Source organism: Ambystoma mexicanum, chromosome 6q (assembly GCF_040938575.1).
Source record: "Ambystoma mexicanum isolate Mex_15411 chromosome 6q, UKY_AmexF1_1, whole genome shotgun sequence".
NCBI classification, from domain to species: Eukaryota; Metazoa; Chordata; class Amphibia; order Caudata; family Ambystomatidae; genus Ambystoma; species Ambystoma mexicanum.
The window spans coordinates 1,473,986,772-1,474,007,634 of record NC_090937.1 but is presented as its reverse complement, the minus strand read 5'-3'; the positions used below and the strand labels follow the sequence as shown (position 1 = coordinate 1,474,007,634).

At 45.5% G+C, this 20,863-nt stretch overlaps 1 protein-coding gene across 1 annotated transcript in view; it reads left to right on the top strand.

Moving 5' to 3' along the window:
- Positions 1-20,863, top strand: part of CD8A (CD8 subunit alpha) — a 170,065-nt gene that overhangs the window by 82,896 nt on the left and 66,306 nt on the right. The window contains exon 4 of the mRNA XM_069630231.1: positions 20,085-20,207. Coding sequence (XP_069486332.1) covers positions 20,085-20,207 — 123 coding nt within the window. The remainder of the gene's footprint in view (positions 1-20,084; positions 20,208-20,863) is intronic.

Genomic DNA, 20,863 nt, shown 5'->3' with positions numbered 1-20,863 from the left:
CTCCACCAGGCCCCCACCCATGTCTCCCACCACCCCCACCCCCCAGCAGTGCAGGGTCATCCTCCACCAGGCCCCCACCCATGTCCAACTCATGTTCCCCACCACCCCCACCCCCCAGCACTGTGGGGAACTTGCCAGCAGGCCCCAACCCATGTCTCCCACCACCCCCACCCCCCAGCAGTGCAGGGCACCCTCCACCAGGCCCCCACCCATGTCCAACTCATGTGCCCCACCACCCCCACCCCCCAGCAGTGCAGGGTCACCCTCCACCAGGCCCCCACCCATGTCTCCCACCACCCCCACCCCCCAGCAGTGCAGGGTCACCCTCCACCAGGCCCCCACCCATGTCCAACTCATGTTCCCCACCACCCCCACCCCCCCAGCACTGTGAGGCACCTGCCAGCAGGCCCCAACCCATGTCTCCCACCACCCCCACCCCCCAGCACTGTGGGGCACCTGCCAGCAGGCCCCCACCCATGTCTCCCACCACCCCCACCCCCCAGCAGTGCAGGGCACCCTCCACCAGGCCCCCACCCATGTCCAACTCATGTTCCCCACCACCCCCACCCCCCAGCAGTGCAGGGTCACCCTCCACCAGGCCCCCACCCATGTCTCCCATCACCCCCACCCCCCAGCAGTGCAGGGTCACCCTCCACCAGGCCCCCACCCATGTCTCCCAGCCCCCCACCCCCCCACCCCCCAGCACTGTGGGGCACCTGCCAGCAGGCCCCCACCCATGTCCAACTCATGTTCCCCAGCCAACATGTCATCACAATCTAGATCCCTGGTCCCTATGGTCAGCCTCCAAATGCAAAACACCCACCCGAGTATTGCATCCACCCACTCATAATTGGCAATTACATGACAGAACACCAATTGCAAGTTCCGAAACAAACACATTTCCCTCACATACACCCAATGGGTGTCAGTGAATCTCAAAACCCATATCATGATATGCATGAAACCAATGAGATACTACACATTGAAGTTCACTAAAAAAATATGTATTAAAGGAAACATAAATAGAATCAAAAATAAAGAAACAGAAATGGGAATGTACAAAAATGAAAAGAAGCATGTCCGTGAAAAAAAAGCAAAAGCAAAAATCATAATCCAAAGTAATGGTGTCCAAAGTCACTGTCCACAAAACAAAATCCAATGGGAAATAAAATTGAAAGCCATTGCTCCATGGTTAAAATGTGAAAGAAAAATACAATCCAACAGTGAACTATGTACATACGAACAAGCCAGGGTCCATTATCCCAACAAAAGAAAAGAAAACTATCTAACTACACTAACTAATAAAATAAACTATATACAAAAATGTGGCCAATGTCCAAAAGGTCCAAATTAAATCCAAAAAAAAAGGAAACCTAACACTACCTACATAACTATGTACAAGAGCAGCGGGCTAGTTTGACGGCTCACTTTTGGATGTCCCGGGCCAGGGCATCATCGAACTCCTGCTCAATGTCCCGGAGGCGGTCCTCCTCCATGGCCCCGAGGGTCCGCAGGGCCGTCGACGTGTCCACCTCCAAATCCCTGCGGATTGCCTCGAGGCACTCGGCCCGCCTCAGGGCCCTCCACATGGAGTTTTCCGCCCTGACCATTGTGAGCCGTGCCTCTTCCGCCCGCTGCCGCTCCGCATCTATGGCATGGCCCAACCGCTGCCACACGGAAGACACTCTCTGTCCTGGGTCCTCCTGCCCTCCGGCCGATGCCTGCCCCTCCGATGTTGAAGGCCCCGAGCCTTCATGGCTCCCACCACGTTGCTGCTGCTGCTGTGCCTCTGCCCGTGCACTGCCTCCTGCTGCCTGCACATCCTCCGCCGGCTGGGGTGCAGTCGTTGATGTGGCCACCCCTGCTGGACGTCCGACTCCCGACTGTGGCAGGGATGCCTCCTCCACCAGCCTGGCCGCACCGTCAGAGGCAGCTCCACAGGGCACCCAGGTGACTGATGGGTGGGAAGATGGCACGGAGGACGACTGGCGCGTAGGGGGTTCAGTTGAGGAGGGGGTCGTAGCAAGCCCCATCATACGGAGGAATCCGGCCTGGGTGACCTGTCCCAGCAGGCTGACGTGGTCAACGAGCCATTCAAGATGACGTGCAGTCTCCACATGAAAAGACTGCAGGTCACCTCGCAGAACAGGCTCAACCCGGACCTGGATAGCCACGTCCGCAGGCAGAGGAAGGCCAGTTGTCGTGAGCTCATCCCCTGCCTGAAAACGGGTCTGGACGTAGGCATCCCTGTTGGTGCAAGATGATGCAGGGACAGGATCAGGGACAGGATTGCACACAGGCACCTCCGCGGCAGCCTGTGCTGCCTCCTGTCCCTGGTCCTGCACTGCACCACTAGCACCAGTGGGATCCCCACCTCCAGACCCCATCTCTGTTGCTTGCACGGCCTCCTCCTCCACCAAACCCCCCACCAACCTGGATGAATCCATGCCATCTTCCCCCGTTGGGCCCAGTGGGGTCCCAGCTGCCCCTTCTGCTGCCGAGGAGTCCAACTCCAACCTCTGCCTCTTGGACCTCCCCCCGGCAGCTGCGGCCTGGGACGCGGCACCGGACTCCTCACTCCCCGACGAGATGACAACATGGGAGGGGAGCCGGGCCTTGCGTCTCCGGCTGGCGGTGGGATCCCCGCCGCTGTGCTCCACAGCACCTTCTCCGCCCTCTTCATCAGTTGACGCTGCAGACAGGGAGAAATAAAACACAGGCATCAGGGCACTGTACAATGGACACATACACACATGACAGTTGTACATGAGTGGCATTGGCAAACCTCAGACATGTCATCACAATCCCCAACACACATGTCATTTCAACTCGCACACATGAGCCATACCACAGCCATATCGCAACTGCCAGCACCATCCATACACATACAACAGCATGAGCAGGCAAAGGTGAGCCAGACATCACATGCAGCACAGGAAGTGCACCACACATGTACACACACCACCACACTTGCATGCATGTGTACACCTCTGCCAAGTGTCGCAGTGATCAGATGGGCATCCATGTCACATCTGCCGATCAGGCTTCCACATACCGCTGTCACATGCATCCATGTTGCATCACTGTTGCACCCTTGTCAAATACACACAGATGCACATGTACACAGTGCTGATACATGCAGCTGAAAACAACATACATGCGTGACATCACGGACATGTCTACTTACATACACATTCATCCAAACATGTGTGCCCACACAACTGCATTTGGCATGCAAGCCTACACACACAAGCACCATCCATGTCTCACACATTCCAGCCCTCGCATGTGTTAGCCCCACGGCCCTGTACACCCCCACCCATATTCGACCCCATACAAACAGATGTGCAACCTGCAAACTACTGAAAAATCACCACACGCACAGCTCACAATCAGAATGCATGTACACTTACCGCTCGACTCCAGACGGGTCTGCCTCTCAAGGACCTGGACGTGGAGCGCTGGGGATATGCGTTCCAGGACCCTCATCTGTTCTTCCGACAAGTGGCCCCGGCGCCCCTTGGCATCCGCTGCCTTCAAGAGGCGCCGGGCCTTGTTCAGGGTCCTGGACCTGAAGTCCTCCCAGCGCTTCTTGACATGTTGGAAGTCGCGGACTGCCACCCCCTCCGCGTTGATGGCAGTCACGATGTCAGTCCAGATCCGAGTCCATCCTTCCTTGTCGGCGCGGGAACTTCCGAAGAGGGCATCATACTGCCCCAGGACTTGCTCCACCAGGACACCAACTTCGGTGGCACTGAAGCTGGTGCCCCTCTGCCTCTCTGGCCGGGGGTTGTCAGTGGTCTCAGATGGTGTTTGCCCCGACATGACAACCCCAGAGGCAGGAGTGGGTGGGCAACTGGGTCCTGGGGCTGGGCTGTGGAGCGATGGAATCCCAGTCGGGAGTCTTCGGTTCCAGCAGGGGTGGTCACAGCAACAGCACCCCTGGCTGATGTGCAGGCAGCAAATGGCAGGGCACGTGGGCAGCAGGCAGTCAGGCAGCAGCAGATGGCAGGTGGGAGCGTGCTCGGGGCTCTGGGGGGCAGTAGTTCGGCCTTCTGGGCAGGAGCGGGGTCTTCCGTGTGCTTACGCGTGGCCAGCTTGATACGGAGTGAATTGGCACGTGAAAATCCTGCACGTCTGCATGTAATTCGAGGAAAGGCCCTTAGCGCGTATGCACGTCAGCACGCATATGCGATTTCATTGGACCAAAGGCCCTTAGCGCGTGAGCGCGTCTGTGACGTGGCGCGCGCGGGTGTTTCCCTCATTACATGTGATGACAGAGAATGTCTAGGTAAATGCCCTGTTGCAAAGGATTGCCATAAACTATCCAGGTAACTAACACATTGGCAAGGATATTCATCAACTGCTAATTTACTAGATCAAATGCCAATGATTGCCATGACGTGCGTAGCCACTTGCCTCATTGTTAAGTATTGATATGAGATGCCCAGGTATTAGATGAGATTGCCATCAACTGAGCTGGGGGTACAGTGAGAAGGTGGAGATTAGTGGAGAGAGCGGGAGGGAGAGTAAAATGAGAGGAGGGAGGAAATATAGGGGGGATGAGGTTGTGGAGAGATTTGTAGACAAGGCAGAGGAATTGGAATTTCAATTGTGAGAGGAATGGGAGCCAGCCGAGTTGAGAGAGTGAGGAAGAGAAAGAGTCTTGAGGGCCAAGAAGACATATAGTGCGGATAGAGGAGTGGTAGATGGATTTTAGGGGAGTCAGGTGAGAGACTGGGAGTCCAAAGAGAAGAGAGTAGCAGTAGAAGAGACGGGAGAAAATAAGGGAGGAGATTAGGAGTTTAGAAGCGTGAAAGGTGAGGGAGGAGCGGATCTTACGGATGTTGAAGAGGTGGTGCCGAAATGCACGAGAGGTTAGGGAGATGTGGTTGGAGAAGGAGAGAGAGGAGTCAATATGGAGGCCAAGGTTGCGGGCGTGGGTAGAGATGGGGAGATTGGAAGGGGAAAGTGGATGAAGGGGGGAGGGGAAGGTAAGGGAGTGTTGGGAGGGAAGAAAAGCACTTCAGTCTTGTCAGTGTTGAGGGAAAGAAAATGGGATGACATCTAATTTTTTATGGCCGTAAGGCAGGAAGAGAGGGTGTGGTGGAGGTCAGAGGTGAAGGAAGACAAGGAGAGAAAGAGTTGGGTATCATCCGCGTAGAAGTGATGGGAGATGCCGAAAAAAGAGATGACGGGGGCGAGAAGGGAGGTATAGAGAGAGAAAAGGAAAGGTCTGAGTACGGAGCCCTGGGAAATGCCATAGTTCAGGGGGAAGTTGGTGGAGATGCGGCCGCCCTAGGAGACAGTAAAGGATTGGTTAGAGAGGCAAGAGGAGAGCCAGGAGAGGACAGAGCCTTTGAAGCTGAAGGAGGACAGAGTGCTTAGAAGTAAGGGGGGGATCTACGGTGTTAAAGGCTACCGAGAGGTCAAGGTGGATGAGAATTGAGGATTGCTTAGCATAGCGAGCGGTGAGGAGAGAATTAAGTACATAGGTGAGAGCAGTCTCAGTGGAGTGTTTAGGGTGGAAACCAGATTGAGAGGTGGGGAGGAGGGAGTGAGAGGAGACGAAAGCTGAGAGTTGAGAGTAGGCTAGGCGCTCAAGGAGCTTTGAGATGAAGGAGAGAAGGGAGATTGCTCTGAAGTTGGAGACAAGAAGAGGGCTAGCAGAAGGTTTCTTATCATAAGGTTCATTATTTTAGCCAGAACTCTTGTCATGTCCAAGATCAACTACTGCAACGCGCTCTATTTGGGTACCAGTCAACGGAACCTAAACAAGTTGCAGGTCACCCAGAACAACGCCATCAGAGCAGCCCTTAACATTCCTAGAAACAACCACATCTCAGACACCAGACGCAACATGGGCTGGCTCTCAGTAGCCCAAAGAATCTCTCTAAAATCCCTGAAACTCACCCATAAGTGTCTCTCTAACCAAGCTCCCACATACCTCTCCAATCGATTTACACCCCGCACCTCCATTCGACCGCAGAGATCTGCCCAAGCGAACTGTCTCACCCTCCCCAGGTTCAAGCAACAGAAAGCGGGCAGTTGCACCTTCCGGGTACTAGCAACTAAATTATGGAACTCACTGCCCTCCCTGCATGCCTTCAAATGTAAAACTAAACTGTGGCTCCAGGAAAGTGACAATTAGCAACGGCCCTGATTCATCTCTCATCTCTCATCTCTGACCTGCTAATGTAAACCTCTTATGCATATGACTTGTATATACCTCCTTTTATAAATTTTGTAAATAGAGATTAAATATCTCTCTTGTATTTTGATGTACTACATGTCGCATTATTTTATTATATGTCTTTGTAACCTAGCGCCGAGATGCCCGAGGGCCAGTCGCGCTTTAAAAATGAAGAAATTCGAATTCAATTCGACTCACTTTGAGCCACTACAACTTACAGTGCTGCTTTTGGCACTTTAAAGCACTTTAAAGCACTTACCTGCTTCTTCAAGCTTTCTCATTGCTGACTCTACGTATTGAGGTGCATCGCTGCCGCAGCTCGACCATCAGCTCACTGCTGTGGAAGCACCTAACTGGCCACAACGCGAGCACCAACTCAACACAACAGAACCATTGTCTTGACCCAACTCAAAAGGGGACTCAACCCATTGAAAGCCATCAACTCGTCTGTCTCAAATTCAGACTCAACACAGTGGATGCATCATTTCGAACCGATCCGACAGCTGACTCAATCCACAGACAGCCCCATCTGGAAGATGACTCAATGCCAACGTGCCAAAGGATCAACATGTTTAGTTTGTCCTGACACCAGCTTAATTGCAGGAAAGCACCCAATGCTGTCGAACACCCAAACAACATGATAAAGGTATTTGAAGTGGTCCATCCTAAAGCACCATAGTGACTTTTAAGCCCACACTCTTCCCTTTAAAAGACACATCCTTGAACACTGACATTGCTGCTGAAATCTTTTCTCTGAACACACCTGCATATCCACCCAGTGCACCCTTTATTCTCAAAGTCCACATTCTTTCTGATTCCTTTGCATAGGTGGGTCTTTAATGTTTTTAACTAGTTTTGTGCATTGTTCGTTTTTATTAAAGTGCAATTTGTATAGGACCATGGTTGGGCATGATTTTATAATCGGACCACCATACTATTACTGTTTGTGTTGCAGCTTCATCAGCTCACACCCCTCCTGAAGATATGGACTGCTCTCGGCATGAGCCAACAAGAGAGACAAAAGAGGCATCCCTGTTGAGCTGTCCCTGTTTCACCTTTATAATTGGGATCGCTACTGGTTTAGCAGTAGCCTGGGGCTGAGTAGGAGAGTTGGCCACTACTCATCCCTGTACTCTGGCTGGGCGGGAGTCATTGCCTCACACTCTCCAAGCAAGCCTCTCTCAAATGTCACATATCGAACATTCTGCATCTCACTCACAAGCATTGCACTCACAGAACACTCATTACATCATAAATGCGGGCTGGGACGAAAGAGCAAATAGGACGCACACCTCACTGCTCTTATGGAAACATCAGAAATGAAAGATCACTGAAAGGGGACTCACAAGAGAGAAGTATGAATACGTAGGGAAAGTAGGACTCGCACTCACAGACTTTCAAGCAAACCAACTACCTCTCCACACAAAACCAAAATCTCCCTCATCTACCTCCTCTAGTGTGCGGTAAGCACTTATCACACTCACTAACGGGATTCAATCAAGTCGCCATTAAGCAGAACGGCGACAAAACACTTGCATCACACATTCTAATTGAAACCAACAACCATATCATGAGTCAAACAGTGGCTCACACCTCACAGACTATGGATTACAAGATTCAATACCAATGTTTTCCCTGGAAGTTGCAGTCCTGTAAGCACTTATCACACTCACTAACGGGATTCAATCAAGTCACCATTAAGCAAAACGGCAACAAAACCCTTGCATCACACATTCTAAAATTGAAACCAACAACCATATCATGAGTCAAACGGTGGCCCACACCTCACAGACTAAGGATTACTAGATTCAATACCAATGTTTTCCCTGGAAGTTGCAGTCCTGAAATGTGACATTTCAACTTTACTTGTCTACTATTGCTCATCAGGTTATATGGTGCAGTGCTGAAGTGTCTGGCTTGCAAACGGTTCGAGTCGCAGATCAGTATAAATTCAGAAAAGACAGCCAATGTTTATCATTTTACAAATGGCCTTTAAAATAAACGGTCATCGGGGGACGGGGACCACCCTCTGAAAAAGGCGGGCAACGTCGTCCACCCACATGCACCCACAAACAATAATACGTGTCTTTGAGTGTGGCACACTTAGATCAAGAGTCAAAGGATACCCCGCCAAACCAAACGTTCATACAAAATCAGTCTCGAAGCATCACTCAATGGCCACAGTGAGCAGAACCAGAACACACGACTGGCACTACAAGTGGCAACAGTGCGTGGTATAAGAACCTTTCACATAACATAACTATGCTGACTTTGCACGAGTGCAAGCCACCTGCAGTGAGAATCCCTTTAAACTTAACGTGAGCACATAAGGAACAAGCAAAATCATGCACGCATCTCACGTGACCCAGTCAGCCAGTTGCAACTCCCTCCAGCAACCAATTGAATTGAAACAGGATCCAACAACCATGCACTCGATAGTAAGCAAAGGGAACGCAATGTGTGTAACGCAGTGCCCAAAGCCTAAACATTCGTCCATCTAGCAGACAGACGACCCGCAATTTAAAACACTGCTGTTACCCCCACCCAGTGTCCACGGTTTGCTAGTCTGGGGGCTCAGTAGGGTATAAGTCTGTCAAATTGGTCCCATAACGCAGTGGCAGACTGGGAGGCCACCAGCAGCTCCAGCAGTAAGGGACTCCAGCCCATTCACAAAATGTTCAACTATTCTTCTGCATATTTAGTGAGGGAAGGGATTATATCCTACTGCGCCAACCAGTTACTTGAAGATAAGTAAAGGCACACATGTCAAGTTTCAGTTATCAGTTTGTTTTAATTTTTCACTACAAATATTTTTCTGTAAAAGCTTTCAACACGTGTTACACCACTTTTTGTAGGGCTCATTAGGAGAGATGTCTACAAAATAATAAGTATACATCAAAATAATATGTACCATCTTCTAATAGTAGTGTATTTCCTAGTTCCTAAGGTCTACTCACCCAGTAATTCTGTTTTCCTTTAGTGAGATTTTCTTATGCTCTAGGGTTACTCATGAATGTATTTTCATAATTAAGATCTTTTGTCTGAAATCTTCAGACTGAAGATAACCCAAAAAGAAAATAGAAGATGAAGAAAAGGTGAACTTAAAGATTCCTAAGAGAGAGGCATGAAATATTCATGAAATTCTAATTTGGGAGCACAGTCTAGGTTTAGTAGTAAAGGTGGAGAAGCTTTACTTACCAGAGCTTCCTTGTATTCTCTTTTTTGTACAGCCACGATGCGCCTGTCTGTATCCTGATGTCTCCTGTAAGAGGCACAGGATAATACTGAGATCGCTGCATGTTATCGTCCAAAATGGCTGCTATACGTGATGACATCATGCGCTACAATGTAAATTAACGTGATTACATTATGACGTCATTGTGTTGTGCGTCACAGCCATTTTGAGTGCTTAGTTTTACCAAAGCAAGACATTTTTAAGAATGGTTAGTATTTGAACCAAGCATGATGCTAATGTTGCATGATGTGGCCATATTTAGGTATTGTTACATTTTCTCTAGGTGGATAAATATCATTTTTATAATGCAGTGCTGGGTTTTTTAGAAGCGATATAAAATTTGATTCTTATTCATATTCCTTACTACTTTACAATAGGATCTGATTATATTTATAATAGTTGTAGTTGTAATTACAATTTTTGATTTCTAAATAGCTTTAGATTCTGAGACATTATACCTATACAGATATGTTTTTGTCGTATTTTAGATTATTAATATTATTTTCATTCTGATGGCCACCTTAGGTTTACCTTAGAATTCCCTGAAAATATTTTATGCTTCACATACCGCTCCACACACAATTTTTGGATTATATACTCTTTGAATAAGTTTTGCTACAGTTTTGTCTAAATTTTCCTTGTATGATGTTTCAGTGCTGCAGTTTCCTCTCAATCGTAAGATTTCACCGTAAGGTATATTGTTGATAACGTGTTTCGGATGATTGGATGAGGAATAAAGAAGACGATTTCCTGCAGATGGCTTCGAATACAGTCTTGTCTGTATTGTGTTGTTCTCCACATAAAGTTCAAGATCCAAAAATTCTATCTTTATAGGGCTTTCTTTCTTTGTAAACGAGAGATTGTAATCGTTTGTGTTTAGATATTCCATATATTCTCCAAGTTTTGAGGTTTCTCCTTCCCATATTTTATGCTTTACGTACCGCTTCACACACAATTTTTAGATTATACCCTCTTTGAATAAGTTTTGCTACAGTTTTGTCTAAATTTTCCTTGTATGATGTTTCAGTGCTGCAGTTTCTTCTCAATCGTAAGATTTCACTGTAAGGTATATTGTTGATTACGTGTTTCGGATGATTGGATGAGGCATAAAGAAGACTATTTCCTGCAGATGGCTTCGAATACAGTCTTGTCTGTATTTTGTTGTTCTCCACATAAAGTTCAAGATCAAAAAATTCTATCTTTATAGGGCTTTCTTTCTTTGTAAACGAGAGATTGTAATCGTTTGTGTTTAGATATTTCATATATTCTCCAAGTTTTGAGGTTTCTCCTTCCCATATTTTATGCTTTACGTACCGCTTCACACACAATATTTGGATTATATCCTCTTTGAATAAGTTTTTCTACAGTTTTGTCTAAATTTTCCTTGTATGATGTTTCAGTGCTGCAGTTTCTTCTCAATCGTAAGATTTCACCGTAAGGTATATTGTTGATAACGTGTTTCAGATGATTGGATGAGGCATAAAGAAGACTATTTCCTGCAGATGGCTTCGAATACAGTCTTGTCTGTCTTTTGTTGTTCTCCACATAAAGTTCAAGATCCAAAAATTCTATCTTTATAGGGCTTTCTTTCTTTGTAAACGAGAGATTGTAATCATTTGTGTTTAGATATTCCATATATTCTCCAAGTTTTGAGGTTTCTCCTTCCCATCGATATTTTTTATTTTTATTTATTTTATTTGTGTATAGTTTCAAAGAAACCTTTACAAATCAGTACACAAGCAAATAAAAGAATCATTTCACAAAACAACAGTTCAGTACATTTCATCACATTTACAATCACAAAGAAAAAATAAAAATAACATCAAAATGGAAGGAATTAACAAGAACAATCCCCTATTGTGTTTACCAAATACTAAAAACTGTTCTGCATTTAACTCAATCTTATACCAATTTGCATTCCTATTCTGAAAGAAATAACAGTTCAGAGCATTTCATCACATTTGCATAAATAATGAAAGAAGGTTTCCATATGCTTTAAAACACTTTTGTATTTGACTCAACCTTATACCAAATTACATACCAACTTTAGGAAACGAACAACTGCCAATTGCAGAGGAGTTTTGTTATCAAACAACATACGTTTCCAGAGTAATTTGAGGTCAACTTTTGAGGTGTCAAACACAAAATGATTAAAATATCGTTGCCTTTCCTGTAGCAACGCGGGACAATCAATTAAAAGATGTCTTAGTGACTCACTAATGTCAACTATTCTGCAAAATCTACAAGCCGCTACCAACTCAGCCTCTTTGGTTCTGATTAGCTTAATTTCTCCTGTTAAGAGCACATTAAAACGGACTCTCATAAAGAAGTTTCTCCATGCTTTCTGAGGGAATGAGTAGAGATACGGTTCCGGAACGTCCGCGCCCTTATAAAATGACACCATATGACCGTACAATTTATACTGACTAAGTGTCTCCACAGTGGTACCCCAATCACAATTTCTTAGCAGTAATTTAACTTTTTTTGGATTGAGGAGAAGAGAGCTCACTGTTGCCCCTACTTTCTCCAGTAGATTTTTGCATATTTCTACCAATTTTTCCATGAAAACAGATTTTGTTATGCCTTTGATCGGGTAAAGTGGACATAGCATTATATAGGGTGTCTCCATTGTTGCTTACGATATTTCGGAATAACATCAAACATTTCCATTCGATAATGCTTTTTAAAGACTGTAATCCGAAATTCGTATCTTATAGCGGGTAGGGGCACACAATTAGGAATGCACCATACCATTTTCCGCAGCAGAAACGATTCCAGTTTATTTAAGTTCGTTTTACCCTGAATAAAAGAGAATTCGATGCCATAAGTGATTTTCGGAATAGTTTTAAATTTATAGTATTTCAGTAGCGGTAAGGATGAAAAAGCCCCAAACTTTTGGTCTACTATTCGCATTTGGAGGGAACAGACTTTAGCTTTCATCATATAGTGATTAAAGGTAAGTGCTCTCTCAGGTGTATCATTTACGAACAAGCCCAAATAAATTATACTGTGTTTAGTTTCCAGCTTCGGTTTGTCTATAAACCAGGTTTTTTTAACGATATTTTCTATGTTGAGTGAAGCATACCCCGCTTGATTTCAAAGCATTCACCGCTAGACCATTTTCCGTCATATAAGTTAGAAAGGGAGTTAGAAAACATTGTAAGCCCACCTGGGTCCTGTCAAATAGTAAATAATCGTCCGCATACGAGGACCAACTCATTTTTTTGCCTTCAACTGCAGGTTGTACTAATGCAGCCTTTTCCAAACATGGTCCGATGTCTGTAGTGTAGAAATTATATAAAGTGGGAGCAAAAAAGCATCCCTGCCTTAAGCCGTTAAAGGTTTTTATTGGGGCAGAAAGGAGGCCATCATTGTTTAGTCTGATCCGGACACAGGATCCTTCATGGAGATGAATTAGGATTGCCAGAATCTCCGATGGCATACCCAAACTCTGGAGTTTTGTCCATAGATATCCACGATTCACGCGATCAAACGCTAATGAGAGGTCCATACTGGCCAGGTAAACTGCTAAGGAACCCTTTTTCCAACCCATCTCTTGTAGCAAATTTATAAAGAGGCACCCAGCCATTGTGCCACACTTTTTCCTGAAGCCGAATTGGTTCGAACATAGAATATTGTTTCCGGAGATCCAAGCTTCAATTTGCTGCAGTACAAGGCTAGCGAAGATTTTTGAATCTGCGTCTAAAAGTGCGATGGGTCTGTAGTTTGATGGAAGCAATCTGTCCTCCTTCTTGTATATGGGCACTATGAAAGACATGTTCCACATTTGAGGAATGGATTTGGATCGCTCGACATCCCTAAACAAGATTTCCAATGCCTTGGCCCATGTGTCCGGATCCCCTTTCAACAATTGATTGGATATACCATTTGGGCCAGCCGCCCTGGAAGGGCTAGATAAAGTGACTCTCCTCCTTATTTCCGTATATGAGAAATGACATTTCCATTGGAGGCTATTTAAGGATTTTACCAAACCTGTGCCCTGATCTCTTTTTGCACACAAATTAGTTATGTGGTTTGCCCAGATCTGTTCGTTTATAGGATTAAGGGTGCAATCCTGGTTCAGTGACAGCGATCTATTAATCAATCGCCAAAATTGGCGTGCTGAGTTATGTGTTAAAGCCCCCAGCATCTCTTCATTGTCTGCCTGATATAATTTGATCTTATATCCCTGCAACCAGTTTTTGTATTGTTGTTTCAAATATCTCCCCCCTTCTTCTTTGGAGGCGGCTGGGATTTGCAAAAGTTTTAATTTCCTTAATGCTCTGCGGAGTATAGTTCTAGCTTGCCTCACTGTTGTGTCATATTTATGAGCATGTAGCTTGGTTGCATTTGTATTCCGAGGTATTTTCACCGATTCATCTATTAAATGTTTTAGATGCAGTCCTACATTTGCGTGCGAGAAACTCTCACAGTTATCTTCAAAGGATGACCTGGAAAAAACTTTTCTAAACAGCCTATTACATGTTTCAACATTTCCCTCATGCCAAATGATTCTATTCCCCCTAGAATTTGGGGCCAGATCATGAGGCATCCTGACTTGAGCTCCCACTCCTCTCACAACATACAAGTCGAGCTCAAGCATACCATGATCACTCATTACCGTCCTGCATATTTCAAAGTGCACAATTGAATTAAACAACGCTTCCGAAATATAAATGTAATCAATTGCTGAGACCTTATTCCCCGCAAACCAGGTTATATAATCTGCATCACACCTTTGCTGTTGATGCACAGATCTCAGACCCCATGATTTAAAAAACCAATTCCACAGCTTATAATCAAATTTCTTGTCTGATGCGCAAAAATTCGACACACCTCTACTCTGGCGATCTATTGAGACATTGGAGGGCACCGTGAGAGTTCCCTTTGGGTCAGACGTCAGGGATTTCATGTTCGTATTTAAGTCACCCATTAACATAAGTTTGACCCCTGGAAAGCGTACCACACAATTCTCCACAGTTATCTCAATTTTCAGCAACAGAGCATCCAAATCAAATCCAGGAGTCCAGTAGACATTCCATACTAAAATGTATGGCAGCAATGGATTGTTTTGGATTTCTATTAAAGTACCCAAAGCAAAAGGGGGCTCTCTATACAGTTCTTTTACCACCATCCCACAATTGAGCTTGATTGCAGTAATAATACCACCAGAGGGACGACCCACTAAAACATTTGTGGCTAGAAGATGTACACATTCAAAGCCATCAAATTGTTCCATAGACGTCATCCAGGACTCCTGGATGTAGATTATATGTTTAGACTTTAGTTTACAGCCCAATTCGATGGAAGAGGAAAGATAGGAATGCCCTTGTGAATTCCAACAAATCAGTGAGAGGATGTTTTCTGTCCCTAATAGTGTTGTTTGAGTGATTGGAGTTTGGAAATCGAGTCTCGTAGACTCAGTGCCAACCGTCTCCAACTTGTTTCCTGTTCCGGTACATTTTCTGGACCCCTTTTTTGAAAAGATCCACCAGGATATAGAGGTCTAGACATCTCTTTTATTTCACTATCAGGAGGAACCTTCGATCCATCGCTGAAGATCAGAACATCATACCCCCTTTTATTAAATTGATCTAATTCAGCTAGTAATTTATGAAAGACCAACTGAGAGTGGAACACAACCCTTACATGATCATAACAATACGGGTGGATAAAATCCACTCTCTTAATATCCAAGCACGACAATTCCGCCAAAGATGGAATATCGTTAATGAGGGTTAAGATTCTGTTGCTATTTAGTGCAGGTTGATTACCACAATCAAATAGAGGGTACAGTAGTACACTTGGGAAATCCATGTAGCATGGTTTCCTCCAAACTACATCCCTCAGATCCGTCTCCATATAGTGTTTAGGTGATCTAGAGTAATTCCCTCCGCTCCCTACGAATGGGTTTGTTGCCGATTCCTGAACATCCGGGGAATACCCTGCAGCCTGTGCCCTCAATGGGACTGTCTGTGCTTGACTTGGTAGGGAAGGTGCGTTTTGCACATCCTGGGGCACTACCATCTCCCCCCTATTTCCATCTGGAGGGGATGTGTTGGCTTGTTTCTCCACTGACGGTTCCACTATTTCCAGATCTAACTTCTCCTTTTCCCGTCTTGGGTATGACATAGGCCTATCCTCTGCTGAACCCCCCACGCCCGGTACTCTAGGGTTCGAGTCAGAATTGAATCTAATCATCAGCGCCCCTTCCACCGCCCTGCTGATCATGGGCGCCAAATCCTCCTGCAACGTGGAGGGAATGATTCCCATACCAGTCTGAGGTATCCCTAATACTGGTTTCCGATGTGCCTCCACTGTTGTCGTATCTTCTTTGCCCCCTGTCGGCTTTAGCAGGGCCCCAATGGATGATTTGGGTATAGCCTCCATTTTCTTTATCCCAGCTGCTCCACCTGCCATATTTGCCTCTTGTGCGGACGGCTTATCCCTCAGCCTCGGATCAACCCCATTCTTGAGTGCTCGGGCTCCCTCTAGATTTTTACCTGCTAATGCTACCTGATCATCCGCCCCCACAGTAGGATTAGACATTTCTGGGGTGTCTTTGGGTTTGTTGAAGAGACCGTGAATTTCCTTCTGGGGCATGATTTGAGGTGCACTTACTCCCGCCTTCCCCTGCCCCTCCACTAGGGGGCAACCAGGAATCTTAACATTAGGCGGCTCTCCCTTATTGCTCATACTCCTTTTATGAGACATTTCTTCAGATAGAGAATTGGCGGGAGCAAAGTACTCTTTGCTCTGGGTACTAAGGGAGTCGCTCCCTTCCAAATTTGCAATCAATACTTGGTCCACCTCCTTCTTGATGAAGTTTCTCCATGTATGTTTTGCAAATTTTTGATTTTGACTGTTAGCGTACGAAATAGAGCCTTTTTTGTTATTTTTCTTGGTTTTAGCAGTGTTTTTCTTTTTTTGTTCTGTTTTACTCTTTATGCCCTCCCCTCTGCCTTTCAGTTTTTGTAGGGATGGATTCTCCGATAAATTCGGAGCTATTGTCAGGGGAAAAGATGTCAACCCCCTACCATTCAATTCCCCCATGTTAGTCTCTGAGGCATTTTCAACGGGATTTGCCGTTATCATCCCCAAGGCAAGAAGACGCGTAGTCAATTTTATAGGGAGGGATTCCATTATTTCTGAGCTTAATTTAGCTTGCACTATTTGGCGCTCCGTTAATATCCTCAGCTCAGTAAAGCCTCTCGAGTGAATTTTTAGTTCCTGTAGAATTTGAATTAGAGTGTCAGCTATCCTTGTGTTCTGGTCCCGTTCTAATTCCATGTTTACCGAAGCATGTGAGTGGGAGATCTCGTGTGGGGGCTGAGACAAGTTCTGCAAATCATTATCCACTGAAAAGAAGTTAAGTGGTGTGTCTAAAAAGGAGGATATTGCGGCATTGCTTATGTTTTCCTCAGGAATATTGTCAAATAAAGAGGAGCTCGATGCAACCTCCTGTTTACTAGACACTTTTCCTCTCATTGACAGCATGGACGAATGACCCATCGCCGCCCCCTCCAGTAACAGTGAATCACTGGGTTCAGGAGGCGATGGCGGCAACGGCATGTTCATATCCATTCGAAGCGTATTTTTTACTGGCGTGAAGACCAGCGGTGCCGATAAGATATCGTCATACATTATTACCCCTAATGCGTTCGCTGTTCTTAGTTCCCGGCCATTCACTAGGGGCCGATTATACACATACTCAAAGCTGTTACGTCTCCTCGACATTAGCGTAAAGGAAGGCTTCCCGTCTCAGACCTCTCAAGTGATTACAGGCAATTCAAATCCCCAATATAATTTTCCATGCGAAAGTTATGCTCCCCATGCAAGTATGTCCGCAGTAGCCCCCTGGACTCCCCAACAATGTACTTAGCTTATTATTGGCATTGTGAACAACAATTAGAAGGCCGCCTATCGCCGCCCGTCAGCCCAACAGGCGTAACAGGCAGGCACTTCAGGCGGGCACTTCCGCTCGGGCGCGCGCGCCAAATGTTTTAAAGCGTTGGCTACGTGCACAGGGGGCGGGTTCTGCAAGTAAAAAGACACTATGCCATGAAAGTCCATGAAAGTCTATACACAGCTTGTGTAGATCCCACTGGTACCAGCAGCCCACCTCTTGCCGGCCAATCACAGTCCTTAAACGAAATCAGCAGCGTCCTCGATACACAACAGAGAGAGTCTCCCAGGCGTAACAGGCAGGCACTCCAGGCGGGCACTTCCGCTCGGGCGCGCCATGTCATCGATATATCTACCCCAAAATGTTATGTTGTTTGTAAAGGCATCATGTCTCCAGGCATAGTTGACTTCAAAGTAGCCCATGAATAAGTTTGCGTAGAGGGACAAATTTCAACCCCATTGCATTACCCTGAAGTTGCCTGTAGATTTCTTTATCGAAACAAAAAATGTTATTGTTAAGTGAAAAATGAAGCATTGATATGATCATATCATTTTGCTGTTTGTAGGAAATAGAGAGTGATTTCAGGAAGTATTGTGAACTTTTTATTCCTTTTTCTTGATGGATGCTAGTATATAAAGACACTACATCAAGAGTGACAAATAGATAGTTGGTTTCCTATGGAATTGAATTTAACTGTTGAATAATGTGTTTTGTGTCTTTGACAAAGGATGCCAGTCCTGATGCTCGTGGATGGAGGTGTATATCAATGTATTGGGAGATTTTTTAAGTGAGTGAACCTAATCCATTTATTATAAGTGTGAGAGGTGGAAAGTCCTCATATTGGTTGTGTACTTTTGTTAGAAAATATTTTGTAGCCGTAAGGGAATACATACTTTACATATAGTAATGTTCTCCTTCTTGCTGTTAAGGTGTGCTTTTCTTTCTCGTACTTAGTTCTGTTCTTCAGAATAATTCTTCCACCTTTATCCGCTGCTTTTGTAATAATGGTTTAATCTTTTGCAAGCTCTTGTAGGGCTAGTTTTTCATTTTTTGTGAAATGTCATGTGTCTGTCTTTTTTATTCTTCAGGTAGTTTGAGCGTATTTTATTGCTTATGGCTTTATGGAATAGATCAATAACATTTTCTGAAGATAACCCTGGTCTGAATTTAGATTTGGGTCTGAGCGATGTTTCATCCGATAAAAAGGATTCTATGCCTTGTTCGTCCAAGAATGTTGTTGTTGTATATACTCATATTCTCCTGTGATATTAAGTAGGTTAATGGTGTCCTCCACCAGTTCCACTGATAGTGTTGAAGGAATTGGTTTTTCAATAGTTGCTGTTATTCTACAACCTTGTGAATGCTTCTGAGCTCATAAGCAAAGCTACAAAAATAAATAACGACTTCTACACCCATTGCTAGCATGATTGTGTCAGCAGTACGTTGAATGAAGTTCTCACTAAAATACTCTGCTCTGAATCTGAGTGCACGTTTCGTAGTCAAAACTTACATGACAGATGCTGCTTGCCCGGCTTTACAGCACTTTTGTTAATATTAGCTATTTTAATGGGACACATTTTTTCCAGAACTGAATAAAAATGATCCTGACCTTCCTGGCCTCTGACATGTTTTACGCCATGTAAGCACAGATCTGACAAGCATGCACAGAACCAGTGAGCTATGTGTCCTGCGAGGAAATGTCAGTCATGTAGATGATGAAGGTTTACCATGATGACTGAAGGAGGGAGGTCCATGTCTCACAAGCCCTTGCATTTGAAAGGTTTTGTCTCTGAAGCAGTCCAGCAGCTTGGGAGGGAATGGAGAGGGTAGTGATCACACACAAGGAGGTAGGCCTAAACCAAGACTAGAGCAGCCCTTGAGCCTTCGACGCTGCTGGTCATTGTGTGAAAGCCCAAACTGATTAAAGGCCAATCTGCCCCTGTCATAGCATATGAAGCCAACATAAAGTGCCACCAACCCACAAGGCAGAAACTTGGTTCCTATAGACTGTGCATACTAGTTGTAGATACTCACAAGGCCCATAGTCCAGTACCTGGTGGTGTCACATGGTGTGGGAAAATACGTTAAAGATGGCAAGCAGAACAACTACATTACATTACACGAATAGAGTCCACGCAGACACACCTAATCTCACAGCAAGAGACACGCCTGCCGGCCTCACATCACACATGAAAACGTCAGATATTAAAGATTCACCAGACTGGTACATAACTTGGCAAAATGTCTCTTTAACAAGAAGTGAGCCCAATCACATGAATAGCGTTTCTGAATTTGGGGTGGGTGCGAGGTAACACAAAGCAAGCAAACGATATGTGCATGGTGTGGTGCCATGGCAGGGTAGGCAGGCCACAGGCAGGCAAGGGAAAAGGGACAGGGCCCACGCCCCTCTATGCTGTGCCAGGTCCTCCTTTCTGCAACTGCCTGTGTCTTATTTTAATGTGAACAGCGGAAGAATATATTCTGTGGCTGAGTGAGGTAAGTACCTTTTATTTAAACATGAGCCTCAGCAACAAGCCCCATATGAAAGAAACCAATTCTTTAATTGATACTGCTTTTGTAAATCATTTCTCTCGGGTAAATTATTCAGGCAATCTATGCCAGATTAAAAAAGAGTAACTTTTTGCAGGATTGTTCTGCATTGTGGGCATTCCCAGAGCTGAATGATGACCTCTCTGTGTTTCTGCATCTCTGTTCACTGACTGTCACTCACTGAGCCTTTTGCCTTCCAGAGAAGATCCTGACCGCAGAATCCTTGGATTTCCCCTGTTCGCTGTACATCTTGGTCCGCATGGCTGCAGTGGGCGGCGTCCTATTGATTGCCTTCTTGGTCGCCAGCAGCCTCCTCTGCAAAAGTAAGACATTGATATTTTGCATCTTCCAGTGCGATACCAGGTGGGCACCCAGCACGCTCATTACATGTTAATTTGGGGTGGGTTGCAAACCCATGTATGCAGGGCCATCTTAAGCCCTTTTGGGGCCCTGGCCACCGACATCTGTGGGGCCCCCATCCACCTAACCAAAGGAATTAAGTGATCAAGAATATTTGAGCCACGCCCCCGACCCCTGCCACAATCACAAGCCATAGGTTGATATGCTGCTTCACAGAATTAAAAATAAGGATGTTTACTCCCTTTAAGTCTCATTACCCTCTTCATTCTTGCTCTAATCAGAATGATAAACAAGTACCATTTGAAGGACAACATTATTAGTCTACGAAGAGGTTACTTCTGTTCTAGCATAGATTCAGGAGACTTTTTATCAGTATGAACCAGGAAGGTATGGAACCTGTAGTATTAATGCAGGACTGTATGTAAAAGGTACATGCAACCCAGGTAGACAGAGAACTCACATTTGCTGCCTCCCAGAACGCAAACGTGCTCAAGCATGGATAGAGGAGACCACTTGGTAGGAAGGAGAAAGCTACACATACCATAGCATGTATAGTGGATGCAGATTAGAAGCTACCAGGAAGTTGTCTGTATCCAGACAGAGAATATAAATGGGACAT